General features: G+C 46.3%; 1 protein-coding gene across 5 annotated transcripts in view; it reads right to left on the reverse strand.

Moving 5' to 3' along the window:
* TTC12 (tetratricopeptide repeat domain 12) overlaps positions 1-21,120 on the reverse strand; it is a 45,115-nt gene that overhangs the window by 9,645 nt on the left and 14,350 nt on the right. For all 5 annotated transcript variants that reach the window (XM_049109957.1, XM_049109955.1, XM_049109952.1 and 2 more), the window contains exons 7-13: positions 20,767-20,826; positions 14,613-14,684; positions 10,198-10,258; positions 9,578-9,766; positions 8,404-8,473; positions 7,558-7,646; positions 4,849-5,017 (exon numbers count right to left, since the gene is read on the reverse strand). In XM_049109957.1, the coding sequence (XP_048965914.1) occupies positions 4,849-5,017; positions 7,558-7,646; positions 8,404-8,473; positions 9,578-9,766; positions 10,198-10,258; positions 14,613-14,684; positions 20,767-20,826 (710 nt within the window). The remainder of the gene's footprint in view (positions 1-4,848; positions 5,018-7,557; positions 7,647-8,403; positions 8,474-9,577; positions 9,767-10,197; positions 10,259-14,612; positions 14,685-20,766; positions 20,827-21,120) is intronic.

Raw genomic sequence — 21,120 nt, forward strand, 5'->3', positions numbered from 1 at the left:
AAACAATAAAATTGGGAGACCTAGTTTATACCTTGTTCCTATGGAAAAGATTTAAGGGTTTTCAGCCAATTGCAGACCTAGTATGAGCAAACAGTTGCCCAAGAAAGCTAATGCAATCTTAGGCTACCTTAACAGACTGACTGGCATCACTTGTCTGTCCAGCCAACCTGTACCAAGCACCTACAGTGTGCTGAGTGCTGTGCTTGGTACAGGGGTGCAGTACTAGGCTCCTGGTCCCCTACAGTGACACACGTGTTAGGTGGTATGTTAGAAATGGATGCATGTCAAGTGTGCACAATGTCTACCTGGCGTCAGGTATGGGAGGACGGAGATAAAGAAGGCTTTAAAAAGTGGATGACACGTTAGCTGTCACTTGAAAGTAGAGTGTTCACTTTTGTTTGTTCATTCAAGCAACAGTATTTACTAAGTGCCAGGCAACGTGGTGGATTCTGGGGCCACAGCAATGAAACAGGACAATGTCTCCCTCAGCTCCAAGGAGCTTGCAGGCCTGTGTCGGGCAACATGGGGGCAGGAGCAGAGCCCCTCAAACAGAGTACACAGCATTCACAAAGATGAGGAGGCATAAAATAGCTGGGGCACACTTGGGGACGGCTAGCAGTTCCTTAGAGCTCAGGGCTTGAGGAGAGGACAGTGTGCAGCAAGGGGAGGGTGCTAGACCTTCTATGGCCTGCTGGAAAATTGTACTTCACCCCACATGCCTATGTTTTCCCAAGTGTGTTGGTGTATGTATGGGGAAGCAGCTTCTAGGGTGCCCCAGTTTCTGGCAGAGGCTGCATTTTAGTGACCTCACCAGGTAATTCCTAGGCCCTGGATTTCTCAGTGTTGGAGAATTAATGCTATAGGCAGTAGAGAGTCATTTTGGAGTTTGAAGTAGGAAAATCACAGAAAGGATGTAGATGGTAGACAAATCCCTTTGGTGGGACAGTGGAGGCTACATTGAAGTAGGAAGTACAAGAGGCAGGGAATCCAACTGGGGAAGAACTGGGATGGTCCAGACAATAAAGATGGAGTGACTCGCTGAGGCAGGGGTGGAGTGAGACACACACAGTTGGGAAGAGAGAGGCCCCGTGGAGGCCTGGAAGGGGTGGTCACAGGTGCCTGAGGAGAGCCATAAGGAAGGGGATCCAGAACCTAAGAAGGGAGAAGTGACAATATACCCTCTTCCTACAGATGTAGGGGCCCACCCAGAGGAGCCCTCAGGATTCTGGCGTATGCAACTCGAGGGATGGAAGTACTACCCACGAAGGCAGGAAGTTCAGGCAAAGGGTCTGGTTTGAAGAACCACCTGCGGTTTAAGTTAGTGATGCTTGTGACGTTGAGATGGACACGTCCAATAGCAGGGGAGGTTTTCTTCTACCACTCAAGAGAGGGACTTCCACATGATCATTAAAACCATGGATGAGAAGATGGTCAGGAGTAGGATCCTGGACTTGGAAGAGTGACAGCATAAGGGGAGTTTGCAAAGGAAGCCAAGAAGGAAGGGCCTGGGGTAGGAGGAGGTCCAGGAGGGTCAGTGTCCTGACAGCCACACTGTGGAGTTTCATGAAGAGTGGCAGCGATCCACAGGACCCAATGCCACTGGGCAGCTAACAACAGAGGCAGGGAAGGGACCATCAGATTGGCAGTTTAGGAGCGGACTCCAGTCACTCACATCTATGCTACTAGATTTATTTGGCAGCTTGTTCTGGGAGGGGTCTGGAGGTCAAATCATCTGAAGAATGGTCCAGGAAACCTGGATGCTTAACCTGGAAAAGATGAGCATCTTCAGATGCTGCTAGCATGGGAAAGTGCGAGCTCTGATGTATTCCGGAGGCCTTCAAGAGACTGAACCAAAGCCTCCACATAGGAAGCATAGAATGGGGCATACAATTCGTGTCTGGTGTAAAGATATAACTTTCTATCAATCAGAACTTGCCCAGGACAGGATGAGCTGCCCTGGGAGGTGAGACCTGCATCCTTTCACTGGCTGGGAATAGGGTCACAGTCTTAGCTGTTATAGTGCCTATTGTAATCAAACGTAGAAAAATGATAATGCTGGAATCTTCCCTGGAGGGCATTGTGCCCAGGCCATAGTGGGGTACCCCCAAGGGGACATGGGCACTGGGTGGGGGGCAGAGCTGGACAGTTTCTGTGGTCCTGGGTAACTCCAAGCTTCTGCAAACCCCCAGTTCCTTAGAGGTGTGTTCTACTGTCCCTGTCACCAGAAATCATGTATTTTGCTATTACTTCAGATTCTTCCTTTACCAATTCAATCTGTTTTCTTGAAGATGAATGCTAATGAACCAGAAATGTACAGAAGAGGAGCTGGCAGTCTTAGATCATCTTGATTTTTGTCTTAGGAGACATGAACAACAAAGCTTCCTCTCCATGTGGAAAAGCACACATTCTAACCGGAGTTATTACCCAAAGAGGGACAGGGTGTCCCTTTCTACTCCCTCTTGTCTCCTTTCTCGATGGCAAATTTTCTGCTCTGCTGAAAAACAGCTGTCCCTGTAGATGGACCACAGGTCAGGAAATGCTCTAGTGACCCAACAAATGAACTTCCACCTCAGTTTAGAACTCTGAGCAATAGACCCTGAAGATAGAAAATGAAAACGATTATAAAAGTTACTGAGTTGACACCACGTGTCAGACACTGTTTGCTGGCCAATCCCACAGACACACGGCCAGCCCCCTTTTATCCCACCTGCCTCTACAACAGAAGCTGGAACCACTTTCCTCACCAGGGGTGGCATGTGACACAATCTTGACCAAACAGAAATAAGCAGTAGCTTCTCTTGATAAGAGGGACAGATCCAGCTGATGTCTGAAAGAGGGAGGTGATACATGGAGCTGCAGCAGCCTTGTGAGACCATGAGGGGATGATCAAGAGAGGGACAGAGACCTTGACCCCGATATCTTTAAGCCACTGAACTAGCTGTGGTCAACTGTAGTCTTTTTTAAAGTTATGTGAGACAAGCAAGACCAGCTCTTCCTGATCAAGTGTTCTGTAAAATCCAACAGAAAACATGTAATTGGCACACACGTATCACTTCTCCTAAGCTTCTGTGATACAGATGAGACACCGGAGCTCGTCAACGTTGAGCAGCTTTCCTGAGCCATGTACATAGGAAGCAAGCAGAGGATTTGGGCTCATGACTGCTTGAATCAAAAAACCCAGCACTTTCCACAAAGTGATACTGACTGTCGCTCGGTTCCTGTCAGTACACATTTGTCCCTTCGACTTCTCACAAGGGGAAAAGCATTTTAAGAGGCATGTGACACGTGTGCCTCTCTTGTCCAAACCATCTCCCTTCACTTCAGAGAACACATTCTACCTCTTTCTGGTTTAAGCTGAGATGGACATTAATGAGAACAGTGGGCATGAAGGGAATCAGCTGAGGTGTCTCTGACAGTCTGGAGACAAGAGGTGGGGCTGCATGCGATGCTCATAAATGCCACTCTCCAACACACTGGAAAAATTCAAATTAAAGCTCAAGCAATTCAAAGACAGTCAGGATTGGGGGTGGGGGGTGGGGGGTGGGGAGTGGAGGAAGCTGAGGACAGATATAGCTACATTTACTCAGAGAGACCAAAACCAAGTGAAAAACCACAAGGAAGGCATCGAGGAAGTGATGGCAGTCATCTGAAATGTGAAATGTGCTTTTGAGGATTTAACTCTAACAACCCATCTGCTTATGGGGGCTGAGCTTCGGGGGGTTGCCAAGCCTCTGTTTGTGAGCCACAGGGGCCGTGGCAGGGCTGAGAATGTGAGGGCCACAGCAGACACCCCATCCTGAGCATGATGGACAACCCCCCCCCCCCCCCCCCACCCGATGTGGGATGGGTGCCGGAGGCCTCTGCTTGGTCAGGAAAGATCTAACAGGATCTCAGATTTGGCCGCTTTTCTTACTGGGAACAGAAGCAGGAGCTGGCCTTCAGGGCCTGGGGGACAGTGGGGTGAGATGCTCTGGTTAAGTGCGGCAGCTTCTCCTGCCCCATCTGTGAAATGGGGTCATAACACTTATCTTGCCTCTTCGCAGGCTGGGAGGAGATAAAGTGAGGTAATGGTGGAAGAATCAGAAGCCAACTTCTGTTTTTAGGTTGTGTATGAAACACGTATAAAGCAAGCTGTGATCACTGCTACTACTTTTACTGCGTTGAACCACCGAAACTGCCAACAGGCAGCTCTTTTGATATAAAAACTGGTATTTTCACATATGGAAACTAATAATGTTTCACCTGAAAAAGCACTGGAAGGAATCACTGGGGTTTGGTAAATTTTTCATAAAGTCTATTCAGAAGAAAAGGCATGTTCTGTTTCCTTGGCTGTAAGCCTCGGAAAGACCTACATGCAAGAGCATCCCAGATGTGTTTTATTTATTTGTACTCTGCCTGGCTCCAGAGGGGCTTTACGAATATGCTAAAGCAGGGAGTGTCACCTCAACCAGGAAGGAAAGAAGAAAACTTTGAGCAGAAAGAGGGTAGAGCCAGCACAGAGGCTAAAGAAGCAGGAGCAAGTGACCTATTTTGAAGCAGGATTCCCAATCTGGTTTTGGTAGGGCTGCCATTTACACCATCTGTAGTATCTGTGAGGTGGAAACAGGTCAGAGAAGTGAAACTGCCCTCAGGTATCAAGTTCAGCCAGGAGTTCATCCCAGAGGTCCTCCAGAAGGAGTGCTCCTCCTTCCAAAGGCTCTTTCTGGTTTTGACCCTTTATAAAGCCTGACAGCGCCTCTCCTGTCCAAGGTCTCCTGTCCGAGGTGTGGGAAGGGGTATGGGCAAATCTTAACTTAGCAGGGGGTGCTCCAAGAAGCCCTGGGGAAGATCCCACCAGCAGAGTCCTACCGGGTCAGGTCAAGGTGGCTGATGACCAGGCTCCGTCCATAGTCCGTCTGGGTGAGCTGCAGCAGCAGGGCAAAGCTCTGCTGGCGGACGGTCAGCAGCCTGGTGGCCAGCAAGGAGGGCAGCAGCCTGCCCAGGTTGGGACACAGGAGCAGCAGGCGCTGGTTCTCCTCTGCAAGACAGGGGATGAGTACCTTGAGCACGCAACAGTGGCTAAACCTCTTGTCTCCCACGAGCCCTATGGGAAATCCGACTCTTCTCCCCTTGTTTGAGAGGCAGAGTAAGAAAGTGTCTGAGCATGAGCTCTAGGAGCAGGTTGCTGGGTCCTGACGACCGACCGGGTGGATGGTCGCAGCTGAGTCTTGAACTCCTGGCTTCCTTCTGAGTGAAATGGGGAAGGCGGCTCATGTAGCCACGTGATGAGCAGGGTTCAGTGAGTGAGTGGAGGATGGCGCTGGGAACAGGGGCTGGCACACATGGGGACCAAGTGGCATCAGCTTTGTCAAAGGTGTGTGGGATTGTGAAGGGACCGAAATCAGCTGAACTGTGGACACTTGTGGATCATCTATTTTCATACACTGGCCAGAGCAACCACTTGAGTTCTTTCTAGAAAACTAGAAATCACGTGAGAACATGCACTAATGGAGCATCCCCCCTTCCTAGATGTAGGCTATTTCCAAGGTAGTGGCACCAGCTCTGTTCGCTCTCACCTGGTTCATTGACTAACCAGGTGCCCAAATGTGTTTGAGAGGATGCAGAGGGATGGGCTGGGGCAGGAGGCTCAGCCATGAAAGAGAGCAGAGTTGGTATAGCCAATAGGTTTTCTTCTTTGTTGGAAAAGGAGCTCGTTGTAAACAATCCAAATAGTACAGCAGCATAAAGCTGACAGTGAACGTCCCCTCCTCTCGTGGCCCCTCCAGGTAAGCTCATTCCTTAAAGGAGCTATCCATGCCTCTCCTGTGAATAATGTTAAAAATATGATCCACCCGGGTCCCTGGGTGGCTAAGGAGGTTAAGCGTCTGCCTTGGGCTCGATCATGATCTCAGGGTCCTCGGATCCAGCCCCACATCAGGCTCTCTGCTCAGCAGGGAGTCTGCTTCTCCCTCTCCCTCTGTTCATGCTCGTGATCTGTCTCTCTCTCTCTCTAACAAATAAAATCTTAAAAAAAAAAAAAAAGTACGATCCACTCTGCCCTCTCATTGGCCTCTCTCTCCTACTTAACAGCATATCATGGATGTAGTTCTGCATCTGTAACTTTTTTTTTTTTTAAGATTTTATTTATTTATGAGAGAGAGAGAGAGATTGAGAGAAAGAGAGGCAGAGACACAGGCAGAGGGAGAAGCAGGCTCCATGCAGGGAGCCCGACGTGGGACTCGATCCCGGGACTCCAGGATCACACCCTGGGCTGAAGGCAGCCCTAAACCGCTGAGCCACCAGGGCTGCCCTGCATCTGTAACTTTATAAGCATCCATCCCCTCGTCATTTTGAAAAACGTGTTTGTATTTACTGAGTTGGATATACACAGATTTCATGGATCTTCCAGAGCAGGTGCGTCACAGGCTCTACAAACAAACCATGTTTATTCTGCTGTTAAAGAAAAACGTGACCCCAAAGTTTACAGAAACTGAGGTCGGCGCAGGCTGAGGAAATCGGGGCTTGAGGGAGGGAGGGCTGTGTCTGGTTCACCCTGAGTAAAACAGGGTCACCAAGCCCTGCTTCCCTCACCCTGGTGTGGGGGATGTGCAAGACCACCCCCCGGGCCAGTGTAGAAACCCACGGAGCAGCAGGACACCTTGGTGATGGTACTCGTCCAGGCATAATTCCCTTCACAAGGGGTCCCCCTGCTTTGCTAGTCCTCTACAACTTAGGGTGACTCCTTCACTCTACTGTATTAGCTCATACTCAGCCTGGGAATTTACAAATTGCCCCCCACAAGCTCTGTAGCTGGTTTCCCACAGGAGCCCTGTGAAAAGGAGACCCAAACGGCATCATTCCCATGCTCAGTGTCTGCAATCCAAGCTCGGGTTATTCCCTATGAAAACACTTTTAAAAATGTGGTAGAGCTTTTAAAAATGTGCTTTTTAAAAATGAGGTAGAGCACTCGGTGTTACACTATAGGTTGGCAAATTGAATTTAAATAAAATAAATTTTAAAAAATAAAAAATAATAAAATAATTTTTTTAAAAATGAGGGAAATACAATTTTCATTTACATTCACTGCTTTACAAAAGGGTAAGAGAGATTGTGCAAAAATGTAGCGAACCCCAAAAATGCCAAGAGGTAAGAAGATAAATGTGTTAACAAGGTGGATAAAAGTCCTATAGCGTCCGCTGGCCTAGTATTACACTGATCGGTGTCATACTATCAGGGACCAGGGCAAATCTCGCAACGCTGGGGGTACTTTGGTCAGCAAAAGGCAACAATATTTTAGGTGGACAGGAAAGGAACAGGTCCGTCCACTGCACTGCCGAGGTGCGAGCAGACGTCACGGGTCTGTAGAGCACCAGGTGGTGAGAGCGCCCGTTATGCTGCCGGCGACTCTGTCCACCATCAAGGTGGCTGCAGGGGTGGCAGATAGAGGACTGCAGGGCTGGCAGGGGAAGGTCTGGCTCCCTCAGGCCTGGCCTGAGGGGAAACAGTCACGCCTGGGCCCCGAGTGCTGCATCAACAGAGAGCATGTTAACAAGGACCAACAGGATGACCCAGGCTCACCGTTCCCGCTGCACACCGCCTGCCAGAGCCTGAGGACAGACACACACACCGTCTCTCCCACCACATCTTTTCCTGTTGTGGAAAAGCACCTAGAACAAAGGACAGCAACAGTAACACTGGGAAGCAGTCTTGATCTTCTGTTTGGTTGGCTTTAGTTCCTCAAATGCTGGTTGAAGAAAGTAATGTTATAACGCAGAGCTGCAGGTCATCAGGACGGTGGGCTGGCCAGCACTGGACTGGGACCCCCGGGACAGGGACAGGAACAGGCCGAGGAGTTGGGGCTGCACAGACGGGGCTGCTGAGCCGGGGTCCTGGGCCACAGCCAAGCGGTGACCGATGAACTGTGGCAGGCCAGCAGCCTCATCTCCTGGGCTCCTGGTGACCCCGGCCCGTGTCACTGTCCTTCTAACCTGAGGAGCTGCACTCAAACAACTGAAATACAAAAATAAAATAAAAACAAATGTAGCAAACCACCTCCTTTCCTTCCATATGGGTCTCTCTTCAGATAAAATCAGAAATCCTGGGATCAGCCAGGACCCAGTTGATCTCATTTATTGCTGTTATCAGCAAATTCTAAGAACAAATGGCAATCTCACCAAAACTGTGGGAAAGCAGAACACATGGTCACTCCTCTGACTCTGCAGGGCCTGGAGGAGCCCTGGAAGCACCGCTGACCTTTTCTCTCTGCGGTTGCTACCTGTGGCCTCACTCAGTCTACCCAGGGTGCACGGCCCTGCACCCAGCCAGGCCCACCCAGGGAAGCCACTGCCCATGTCATCAGGGATGTCATGAGAAATTGGTCATCCCTCCTTGCTTTACTGTTGGCTCTCTCTACATACACCCTACCTTCTTACGACCTCATTCTCACTGATGATACTGAATCCGTTGTGTGTTCTGAATAAAGTCTGTTCTGTGCCTGGGAAGAAATCATAAAAACCTGCATCAGAGTCCTGAACAGTCTGGTTGCTGTCTAGCCATTAACAGAGCCAGCTGATGGTGAGAAACCCAATATGGAATGTCAAGGTCACCGAATTAACAGATTGGGCAGAAACAAATACCTCCACGTTCTGAAACCTGCAGCTGTCACGGGCCACTTATTGCCCCCAAGAGAGGAACATCCTGTCTAGAGAAGGGAAGCTGAGCCTGGGGGGGCCTTGCGGGTTATATGACAACTCATTGTTTTGTAATCTTCAGAGAGTCTCCAGGAGCTGCTTAACTTCTGGGAAGAACTAGCATATCCATCTGTTCTTAAATATTTATTTTGAAGCTGTTTCTAGGCTCTGGAGAGGAACCTATAATCTCCAAGAAACAACTGAAGGGGATATCTGAGTGCCCTTCATCGTGCACTGAAGGGAGGTCAGAGAGCCCATCTCTTTGTACAAACAGCATCCTGTCACTGAGTAAAAAAGCGGTTTAAGCCCTGATAGCAATGTTTACAAGAACCGGTAAGAGAGAACAGTAACGGCTCTCACTAGCAGGGGAGCTGATGTTTGCTCTGAAACTACTTACAGGCTCTAAAAAGCCATTAAATGTAACTGGAGTGAACTTTATAGTTTATCGTACAAAAGTCTGTCTTCCACCCCCCTATGGTTGGGGGCAGATTTGTGAGGGTGGTATATGGCATTTGGGGCATACATGGGGTACGCATGGAAACCCAAAAGGTGTGCAGGTATGTGTACAATGTGTGGGGCATGTGGGAGAGATGATCATGTATGGTGTGTGTATATGTGGGGTATATATATGTGGTGTGTGTGTATGTGTGTATTATTTGTGTTGTATTGTGTTTGGGGTGTCTACTGCATATGTGCTGAGTGCATGTGTGCTCTAGCTGGGGTGGGGGTATGTATCTTACGTGTCCTGTTTCATCCTGACAGTACAGTAGATCTTCACTATTTGTGGAAGGAAGGGACATAGGGATTCTTTGCCTCATCTGGGCTGACCTCTACCTCTAGTAGAGAGGTCACACTGACTATACACTGACTATATTCACAAGGCCAGGCCATACGCATCCCAGGCTTACAATCCTTCATCATCTCAGTCAGGATTTCAATCCCCCCTGCATAGAACAAGGGGTTCTGGTCAGGCTTGCAAAGAGTTTCCAGGAGATTCTTGACTGTCACAGCTGCATGCTTTCCCGAATCCAGCAATCGTTGGGCTTCCTTCTCTTGAAGGTCTGCTTTTTCCTGGAGATTGACTTGATTCAGAGAATCTATAAATCAAGAAAGAAGAGAAGAGAAACAAACAAAACCCTCACAGTCAACATCAACACACAAAGAGTAACCTCCTCTGAGAATGGGAGGTCAAGAGGCATGAAGCATTAAAATCATTCAAACCTGGCCTCAGCAGGGAAAATTTGAGGAAGGGTGTTCAGTCTAGATCCAGAATTTTAAACCACCTCTGGGGTTCAAGGACAGCAGTTTGCTCTGCCTAGAAGGCTCTAAGGGACAAGGGTGTAAAAAGGAGGAAGACAAAGGTCTGAGTGGGAGAACAGAGAGGACAGAGGAGCGGGCCACCTGCTAACAGAGAGGGTTTGATGTGGCTTTGAGGCCAAGTGCAGAGAAGGCACGCGAGGCGCCGTGGAGCCAGAGTGCAAAGTGAAAGTGGGATTCAAATGAAGGACACCAGCAGGAACAGCCTCACCTTTCACCTGGGTTTGCAGCTTGGGGCTTATTTCTAAGATCTTCTGATAACACTCTCTGGACTGGAAAAAAGAAACAAGACCTTGAAGAGTGGTCAGGGGGTAAAGTTGATTATAAGAAAGACACCGGGTACCACAGTGCTGGGCTTCATTATTTCCTCCAGGCCTCCTCCTGCTCCCAGCGTAGGAGGCAGGCATGGGGAAACACAGCATGCGTTTGACATTTTGTTTAGGCTTCTCTGGTTCTGTGGGACAAAAGGTATTATTTCAGAATTTATTTAAAAAAACCCGTGTTGTCAGATCCAGCCTGTGGTGGAAAAATATCCAGTCCTAGGGACCCCTGGGTGGCTCAGTGGTTGAGAGTCTGCCTTTGGCTCAGGGCATGATCCCAGTGTCCTGGGATCGAGTCCCACATCGGGCTTCCTGCATGGAACCTGCTTCTCCCTCTGCTTATGTCCCTGCTTCTCTCTCTGTGTGTGTCTTTCATGAATAAATAAATAAATAAAATCTTAAAAAAAAAAAAAAGAAAAAAAAATATCCAGTCCTAAATTCTCGTGGATCATGCCTGGCCGGGATAGGAATAATTGTAAGGTAATTATAAAATTTAGATAGGATATTTGCACCGAGACAGAACAGGAGGCTACTTGTCAGATATGCCCACAAGGAGTAAGGAAATAACTGAAGCTGGAGACACTGCTGACAGAGCCTTTTGGGAGTAGGAAAAGGGAAGTGCCTATTTAAATACACAGGGCTGCAAAGGGAGCCAGTAGGGGTGTCCATTCACTGGCCATATAAGACTTGTAAGAAAACTTAAGAGTGATGTACTCTCCATGAGGAAATTGTTAGGAAGTTTCTGGGGGGAAAAAAAAAAGATTCCAGCTTGTAGGGCATGTGACTGGGCTTAGGGCAGTATTGTCCTCAGGGGTATTAAGAACTCTGACCAGTCTAAGAGAAAAAGTACAGAAAACAAATGGCTCTGAGCTATCTTGAAAGCTCAAGGTTCATCTAGAAAATTAAGATTAAGAAATGAACTGAAGAAAAAAACAACACATTAAAATAGAATAGTGTTGTGGGACAGAAGTTTACTCTTCAAACATGATAACTGCTATAGATTGTTTGTGTTCCCCCCAAATTCCTATGTGGAAACCTAACCCCCAATGTGATGTACTTGGGAGGTAGGGCCTCTGGGAGGTGATTAGGTCATCAGGGTGGAGCCCTCCTGAGATTTGTGTCCTTGTCAAAGAGACCCCAGGGACCTCTCTTAACCCTCTGGCTGTCTCTGGACCAGGAAGTAGTTCTCACCACACACCAATCTGCTGGTGTCTTGATCTCAGACTCTCCAGCCTCCAGAACTGTGAGAACTAAATGTTTGCTGTTTAAACCACCTGGTCTCTGGTAGTCCTGACAGTGACCCAAGGAGACGAGGACAGTGAACCTGTATCCAACTTCTTTTGAACCCTAGATTGAGTCTCCGGGCAACTCCTGTTGGCTTCACTGTCAGCATGTTCAGAGTCCCATCATTTCTCACCACCTCCCTTGACACCAACCTAGTTCAAGTCATCATTACACTTCTCTTGGAGAGTCTATTACAATAGCCTTCTAGCTAGCTCTCTGTTCTTTGTTTCCTATGTCAAGATATATTCTCGGTGCAACAGCAATCTTTTAAAATATCAGTCCCATCATTTCACTCCTTCGCTCAAAACTCTCCAATGGCAAAGCCAAAGTCCTTCCAAAAGCCTGTAACCACATCACCTATCTGACCCTCACTGGACACCAGCTCCTCCCTTACACAGACACATGGCTTGCTCACTTCACTCCCTCCCTTCCTACAGAGAGGCCCTCCCTGACCACTCCATATAAAGTCAATCTCACCTTCGCTGCTTCACTGATTACACTTTCTCAATAACACATAACTATCCAACATAATACACATCTACTTATGTGGTTTCCATCTCCTGGCCACCCTATTCCAAGGACGTGACTTCCATTAAATCAAGGATTTTGTCATTTGCCACTGTATTCCTATTGTCTAGAGCAGTGCCAGGAACCTAGAAAGTATGCATACATATATGCTGAGTGAATTAATTATCTGAATGAATGAATGAATGAATGAATGAGTGAATAGAATTTGGTGGAGAGGGGAGCGTTAACATTTTTTTTAACTTTTCTATTATTTGACCTTAGTTATGATAAGCCTGTATTAGAATTATAATACAACAAAGAAAAGAATTTTTTTTAAGAAAAGAATTTTTAAATGTATAATAAGAGGCAATTTCTTTTTAAAAATATAGTATAAGTGAAAATATAGTATCTATATTATATAATATAGTATAAAATATTAAAAATATAGTATCTTATAAAATATATAAAATATTAAATATTAAAAATAATATATATAAAATTACAGTATATATATAAATATAGTATCTTATAAAAGAACTAAAAATATTAAATATAGTATCTTATAAGTGGAAATGCATGTTCATGGATCAGAAAACTTAGTATTGTTAAGATGGCAATACTCCTCAAATTGACCTACAGATTTAATGTAATCCCCATCAAAATTCCACCTGGCTTCTTTGCAGAAATTCACAAACTGATCCTAAAATTTGTATGGTAATTCAAGAGACCTACAATAACTAAAACAATCTTGAAAAAGTAGAGCAAAGTTAGAAGAGTCACACTTCCCAATTTCAAAATTTACTGCAAAGCTATAGGAATCAGGACAATGTGGTATAGGCATAAGACTAGACATATAGATCAATGGAATAAAATTGAGAGCCCAGGAATAAACCCATGAAGTTATGATCGACTGATTTTTGAGAACGGTCCAAAATTATTCAGTGGGAGACAGAATAGTCTTTTTAACAAATGATGCTGTGAACACTGGAAATCTATGTGCGAAAGAATAAAATTACATCCCTTCCTCACACCATTTGCAAAAATTAACTCAAAGTGAATCAGACATCTAAACATAAAATCCTAAGCCACAAAACAGAAGAAAACACAGAAGTAAATCTTGGATTAGGCAATGGTTTCTTAGATATGACACTAAAAGCATAAGCAATCAAAGGAAAAAATAAATAATTTAGGCTACATCTAAATTAAAAAATTTTTTGTCCTATAAGGGACACAATTAAGAAAGTAAAAGGGCAACACAGAGAGTGAAGGAAAATATTTGAAAATCACTTATCTAATAAGGGACTTGTATTCAGAACATATAAAGCACTGTTTACTTCATATAAAAATGCAAATACCCTAATAAAAAATAGGCAAAGGATCTGAAGAGACATTTCTCCAAAGAAGATATACAGGCAACCAACAAGGACATGAAAATAGACTCAGCATCACTAGCCATCAAAGAAATGCAAATCAAAACGAGTTACACTTCATACTCACTAGGATGGCTATAACCAAGAAGAGATAATAAGGACTATTGCCCAGGATGTGGAGAAACTGAAGCCACATACTGCTGGTGGGCATGTAAAATGGTGCCACCACTTGGGAAACGCTTTGGCAGTTCCTCCCAACGGTAAACATGGAGTTTTCACAGGACTCAGCAGTTCCACTCCTGGGTAAATACTCAAGAGGACTGTACATGTATGTCCATACAAAAACTTGTATATTGTTGATAAAGCCTTGAGTGGAAACCACCCAAATGCTCATCAACTGAGGAAGGGATAAATAAAATGTAGTTTATCCATACAACAGAATATTATTCAGCAATAAAAGGAATGAAGTACTGATGCCACAACATGCACGACCCCTAAAAACATTATGCTAAAGGAAAGAGGCCACCGCAAAAGACTATATCTTGTATAAGTCTATTTATATGAAGAGTCTAGAATGTGCAAATGTATAGAGATAAAAATAGATGAGTGGGTACATCAGGTAGAGGGAAGCGGAGTACTACTAAAAAGCACAGGGCTTTTAGGGAGGTGACAAAAATGTTCTAAAGCTGAGTGTGGTGACGGTTGCACATCTCTGAGAATGTGCACAAACCCACTGAATTGTATACTTGCCACAGATGAACTGTTTGGCATGCGAATTCTATCTCAATCAAGCTGCTATTAACAATAATATAATATCTTAGTATGTAAATATAGCTGCATAGTCACTTTTGGGAGATGAGATTATAAGTGAATTTTCTTTATGCCTTTTGGTTTATACTTTTTCTCTCCAGAGACGCTCCTCCTGGGGCCGAGAGAACACTGGTAGGAGATACTGCAGCAGGGATTCCCAGAGGCTGTCCTGGTGACACTCACATTCCTTCCCAACTCAAAGATCTTAAGAGTTACCTTGGAAAATACTAAAAGGTGGATTACTATCAACTTGGAGGAACATGGTCCTTCTCTGAGGCAACATGAAGCATCGCTCTGTGATCAAACATGCCCCTTCCATTCCTCTAAGAACTTACCATGTTGTAGTTCTTCAGGGCCAGGTGGGCTTTTCCCATGTGGAAATATGCTTTTGTGCATTTTTCATCACACTGCATAAAAGAGAATGACTGATCAGATGAGTTCGGAAGGTTTGAAGTCATTAGCCACTCCCTTAACTGCCTAGCTAATAGAGGCAAGGCAGCGCTTTGGTTCTCAGGACAGCTACCAGAGTTGACAATTAGAACTTTTCTGTGCATCTGTGACCAAACTAATTGATGCCTGCAAGGAGCCTGGATGCACAAGTAAGCTCTCTATCAAATTAATTAATGAGACTTGCCAGTTTTCATTTCCATTTAATGAGACTCAGTCAGGAGACAAACCAGAAACCCCTAGTTTAGGAGAGCTCTTGACTTTGCCCAAACATGAGAATCACTGGGGATGCTTATCAAAATCTGGAAGGTGAGGCTGAACTCCATACCAATTAAAAAATGATAATCTCGAGTAGGGCCCAGGCACCAATCATTTTGTAAGCTCTTCAGGTGACATAAGTACGCAGCCAAGCTTGAGGATCACTGGTTTATTAGACGAGACAGATATCTACTCTGGATAAACTGCTGAGGCTACTGTGACATCGTAGCAGGCCTGACAAGCTCCTCTCCTGAAATCAACCACACAGTATATCCCAGGAACTCATGTTCGTGTCACTTAGGATCAGGAGGGATGCCCCCTTCAGAAGGCAGGATCCAAACTTATGTGAGGCCACGGCCTTTGCACAGGGGACCCTGCACCTGCCTGCCTCTAATTATTATAACTCCAGGGGCAATGATGTGGTACAAAGATGACAACTACCACTTCTAACATCCAGTTAATTAATTGAACCCTTTTCTGAGTGAGGCATTGTGCCAGGGATGCCCTCCAAGGGTCTAGATTTAAAGAGGTTAAGAGTGCAAGCTTAGGTATCTAGAAGTCCTGGGGGAATCCCTAGCCTGCTTCTCATCAGAAGTGGGATGTTGTAACTTCTTGCAAGATACATCCATGAAGGCAAGAGAAACAAAAGCAAAAATGAACTACTGGGACTTCATCAAGATAAGAAGCTTCTGCACAGCAAGAGATACAGTCAACAAAACTAAAAGACAAACTACAGAATGGGAGAAGATGTTTGCAAATGACGTATCAGATAAAGGGCTAGTTTCCAAGATCTATAAAGAACTTCTTAAACTCAACACCAAAGAAACAAACAATCCAATCATGAAATGGGCAAAAGACAAAGAGAAATCTCACAGAGGAAGACATAGACATGGCCAACACGCACATGAGAAAATGCTCTGCATCACTTGCCATCAGGGAAATACAAATCAAAACCACAATGAGATATCCCCTCACACCAGTGAGAATGGGGAAAATTAACAAGGCAGGAAACCACAAATGTTGGAGAGGATGCGGAGAAAAGGGAACCCTCTTACACTGTTGGTGGGAATGTGAACTGGTGCAGCCCCTCTGGAAAACTGTGTGGAGGTTCCTCAAAGAGTTAAAAATAGAACTGCCCTACGACCCCACAATTGCACTGCTGGGGATTTACCCCAATGATACAGATGCAGTGAAATGGCAGGACACCTGCACCCCGATGTTTATAGCAGCAATGTCCACAATAGCCAAACTGTGGAAGGAGCCTCGGTGTCCATCGAAAGATGAATGGATAAAGAAGATGTGGTCTATGTATACAATGGAATATTCCTCAGCCATTAGAAACGACAAATACCCACCATTTGCTTCGATGTGGATGGAACTGGAGGGTATTATGCTGAGTGAAGTAAGTCAATCGGAGAAGGACAAACATTATATGGTCTCATTCATTTGGGGAGTATAAAAAATAGTGAAAGGGAATAAAGGGGAAAGGAGAAAAAATGAGTGGGAAATCTCCGAAAGGGAGACAGAACATGAGGGACTCCTAACTCTGGGAAATGAACTAGGGTTGGGGGAATGGGAGGTGGGTGGGGGGGAGGGGCTGACTGGGTGATGGGCACTGAGGGGGGCACTTGATGGGATGAGCACTGGGTGCTATTCTATATGTTGGCAAATTGAACACCAATAAAAAATAAATTTATAAATAAATAAAAGAAAAAGAAGTGGGATGTTGGCCAGAACAGCAGCAATCCGTTTTAGACCAAAAGGGCAGATTGAAAAAAAAAAAAAAGCCAGACAGTGATAGAAGAGGCAGTGATGATTGTCCCACGTGGAGAAGCCTTTTTTTTTTCCTTTTTTAAGATTTATTTATTCATGAGAGACACACAGAGAGAGGCAGAGACACAGGCAGAGGGAGAAGCACGCTCCATGCAGGGAGCCTGATGCAGGACTCAATCCCGGGACTCCAGGATCACGCCCTGGGCCAAAGGCAGGCACCAAACTACTGAGCCACTCAGGGATCCCCTGGAGAAGACTTTATAGGTGTATCTTCATGAGCGTTATTTCCTGACACGCTGCTAAGTGAATGGCATTAATGACAATAATATATTACTATCCAGTCTTTTCTAGGCAGTTCACGGGAACTATATCATATAAACTTTCTAACAACTCTGTGAAGTCAAGACAATCATTATCTCCATTGTACAGATGAGGAAACTAGGTGCTGGGGAGGTTCAAGGTCACACATAGTAAGTGGAAGAGCTGGGATCTAAAATCTGGCCATCTGACTCAGGCCCCAAAGGCTTACAAAGGACACCAACTCTCCTTCAGAAAAGTGCTACAACAGTTGAGTAGAGGGAAATCTACTCTGCGAGGCAGGACCTAAAAAGATCGTGCAGAGTAGGGATTTGAGCTGGGTCTCCAAGGATATGGAGAGGTGAAGACAGAAGGAAGGAGGAGAATGGGCTGAGAGCAAGGTCCTAGGCTGAGGGGAGACAGGATGGGGAGCCTCCGGCCAGGACGAGGGGCAGGAGCAGGGCAGGGAAGGGCCAGGCTAGAAGGGTGAGCAAGACAGTGGTCCCCGCAGAATGAGGGGTTAGCATCTGTCTGGTGGTGGTGGGAGGGAAGTGCAGATGCCAGAGTAGGTCACAGACAAATGGTAAAGAGGGAGGAGGATGTCAGGTCACAGGTTTGGGGCTCAGGGCCTGGAAGACAGCATATGTCATTAACAGAAAGAAGTAAGTCAGGGCCAGGAATGGGGAAGGGTGAGGGGAGGATGAAGAGCCCGTTGCTAGACACAGCATCTTTCCAATGGTGCCCGGACGGTCACACAGAGGCCTCCGGGAGGTAGCTCAAGTACAGCCCTGTGGCCTGGGGAGGAGGAGATGGGGAAGGGGGTCTGAGGGCCAGCTGGACCCAGGAGAGGAGACAGGAGCTCTGAGCGAGAAGCTGCAGAAAGAAGGAAGGCAGGGAGCTAACCCTGGAGAATCCATGAAGGATGAGGCCGAGGGGGTGGGAAGAGAATGAGGGTCCGAGGGAAAAGAAACACCAGTGTTCATGGAAGCCAGATGTCCACTCTCCCTTTGTTGGGCAGAGAATCGGGGTTATAATAGGGGGAGACTAAGCTGGGGCCCTCAGAGCCCGGCTCCTGCCATCATGCAGCATGGTGACCCTGCCCGCCTGGGATGCAGATGTGGAGGGCCGCTGACAGAGGTCTCACTGCTCCCCAATCTCCTCTGTCACCTGTCAGCGGTCACCAGCATTTTCTCAGGTGAGCCCCGGACTCCCTTAAAAGGAGCCCTGTTTTCAGAGAAAGATGGAGTTTTGTCATGCAGAAAGAATCTGCCAAGAGAGAAATGACTCTGATCCTAATTGAAACCAGCTTCACCACCTTCTCTTCCCTGACAGAGAACATCAATCTTGAAATATCATCGGGTGAGCTTGTCTCTACCAATTCAATAGTGTCAAAAATATTAAATTGGCATGAAAGTATGAATATTAATAATGGAATATCACTGACATGCATTATTGGTGCATTACTTTTAAAGAGAGTGAAACTTTTACATTTATAGCTTTGACACAGACCCAATCATCGTTAATTTTAGAGCTCCTTATGCTTTTCCCCCAACCCCCACAAGGGGTTACCCGAGCCTCTTCAATGGGGAACCTCGCTGGGCATTTCACAACGGCTGCTGAGGGTCAGAGATGTTCACTGTCAGCTCTGTTGGGCCTACTTTGCTCTGGTTTCAGTGCTAATTACATCGTGCTTCATTTAACGTCTGGGAATAGGCCAGTGTGTTATCCTGAATCAGCATGATGATAGTGTGACTCCCTCTTTGGTGTTTTTCAGATCAGAACGGATACTCCTGGAAACCCCGCCAGGAGATCCTGGTTCCTCCACTGAAGGGAACAAGGCCCACACTCAGGGATAGGGGAGTCTCAGGTTCCAGTGGAGAAGCTGTATGTAGGAGATGATTCAGAGCACTGCCCTACAGACCGACACTACCTCTGTGATCCTGCACAGGTTAATTAATCTCCGAAGCTTGGTTTTCTTGCCAGAAAAAATGAGGATAACAGTAGTATCCAAGAGAAGAGAATAGGATGTCGTGAGCCTCATGGCCGGCATGCAGCAAATGGTGGCTTGTGTGATCATTGTTGGAATAACAGAGCAAAACATCCTTACCTCTCTCTTCTCTTACAGAATGGTGGTACAGAAAATACCATGATCACATAAAGTGAGGAGGCAGGCTGGGGGACTTATGCAGGGGCTGTGAAGAGCCTGATGTCATTAGTGTTGGGCAGTTCTTGTAACTTTAAGACTGTATTGAAAAAAAAAAAAAAAGACTGTATTGACATGATGGGACAGGATTTGCTGACATGCTGTATCGGGATAAAGAAATCATGCATGCCACATGTCAGCTTTGGAGGATCCCTAGTGTTTTATAAAGAACAATAGTAAAGTGAGTTCCTAATTCACCCGTGTCCCTTGTTTATCCTCTCAATAAGAAATAAGGAAGGAGAGACGTCTGGGTGGCTTAGTGGTTGAGCGTCTGCCTTTGGCTCAGGGCATATCCCGGGATCCTGGGATCGAGTCCTGCATGGGGCTCCCCACAGGGAGCCTGCTTCTCCCTCTGCCTATGTCTCTGCCTCTCTCTCTCTCTCTGTCTCTCATGAATAAATAGATAAAATCTTTAAAAAAATAAAAAAGAAGAAAGGAAGGAGGTGTGGCCAGTATGCTGCTGTCAAAACGTGCTCTTACTCTGGGCCACGTTCATTATGCTGGGGCGTGTGTGCTGCACTGGAGAAATCTGTGCCAGAGCATAAACCTGGTATGTTCTCCTGGCACTTCAATTTTACTTGATTATAAGTTATAGAAAATAATAGTGATGTTAAGACAAACAGATAAATTTCATGGAGTACAATATAAAACTTGCAAGGATTTTTTTTTTTTAACTTGCAAGGATTTTTAAGATAAAACAGATCCAGCAAAAAAAAAAATGTCATGCTCTCTGCTCGTAGACCCTGCAGGGGCTCACGTTCATTCCGTCAGCAGCCCTTCAGTGAGGAAGTCGGAGAAACACTGGTTTCAGGTATCTAGTTGGAGCCCCTATGACAGAGCGACTTCGCGGAACAGGATGAAGACTTATTTTAATATTCAATCATCTGAAGTAATGTCCCTGAGGAGTGATGATGACATTTCTCTTTTCAAAACGCTTATACTATTTCCACCAACACTTCTTACTTCACCTCACTTTAAATGATCTCTCTTGGCAGATTTCAGAGGAAACACCATGCACAGCATTCTGAGGTCTGCCCGAGTCCTGACTGGCAGTCTCCAGGCTGAACAATGGCAATTATGTCTTCTGATTATTTCACCATAAATGTGCCAAATTACTAGAGCAGGAGGAAAGCACAAACTGGTGGGGAAGAACAGCAACACTGCAGAACACGTTCCCGTGGCTGGTTCTAGAAACTAGAAGGAGGCGCTCCCACCTCCACAGGAAGCAGAGCGCCCCCAAACAGCAGTAAGGGCTGAGCCCTGGCGATATAAACCTTGCAACCCCAGCATGAGCTCCTCTGGAGTACTTCCTGTGAGCCCAGTGCTCTACACACCTCACCAGGACCCTTCGACAAGTCTACGGGTCCTGTTCTACAGATCAGGAAGGTCAGGCCTGACTGCAGAGCTCACAGCCCAGCCACCAGGAAACACTGGTGGCTCTCCCGCGTTCACTTCTGGACCCGGCCCTGCCAGCCTGACTCCATCATGTGGAAAAGGATCTCTCTTCTTACCTTCAGAGCCCACTCACAATCCACTATTGCCTTCTGGTAGTCCCCGAGTTTTAGATAAGCCTGTAACGACACAAATGGCTATGTTCACACACACTTCTGAGGCAAACGGTCTCCAGTTAACATAGAAAGAGCAGTCCAACGAGAGACAGGTGATGAGAGGTGACCGGCCACCACCTGTGCCGGTCGGGGTGCCAGCTGGGGACGGATGGCACCTCGACACTGGCTGAGTTTAATGAAGGAACTACTGAGAAGGTAAAGGCAAGGCTCAGGGAAACCAGCAGGAATGTTACAGAACCCCAAGGCTGGCAGCAGGGGATTGAAGGGGCGGGATGAGCCATAGGCGAACAGGAGAGG

This window comes from Canis lupus, chromosome 5 (genome assembly GCF_003254725.2).
Source record: "Canis lupus dingo isolate Sandy chromosome 5, ASM325472v2, whole genome shotgun sequence".
Taxonomy (NCBI): domain Eukaryota; kingdom Metazoa; phylum Chordata; class Mammalia; order Carnivora; family Canidae; genus Canis; species Canis lupus.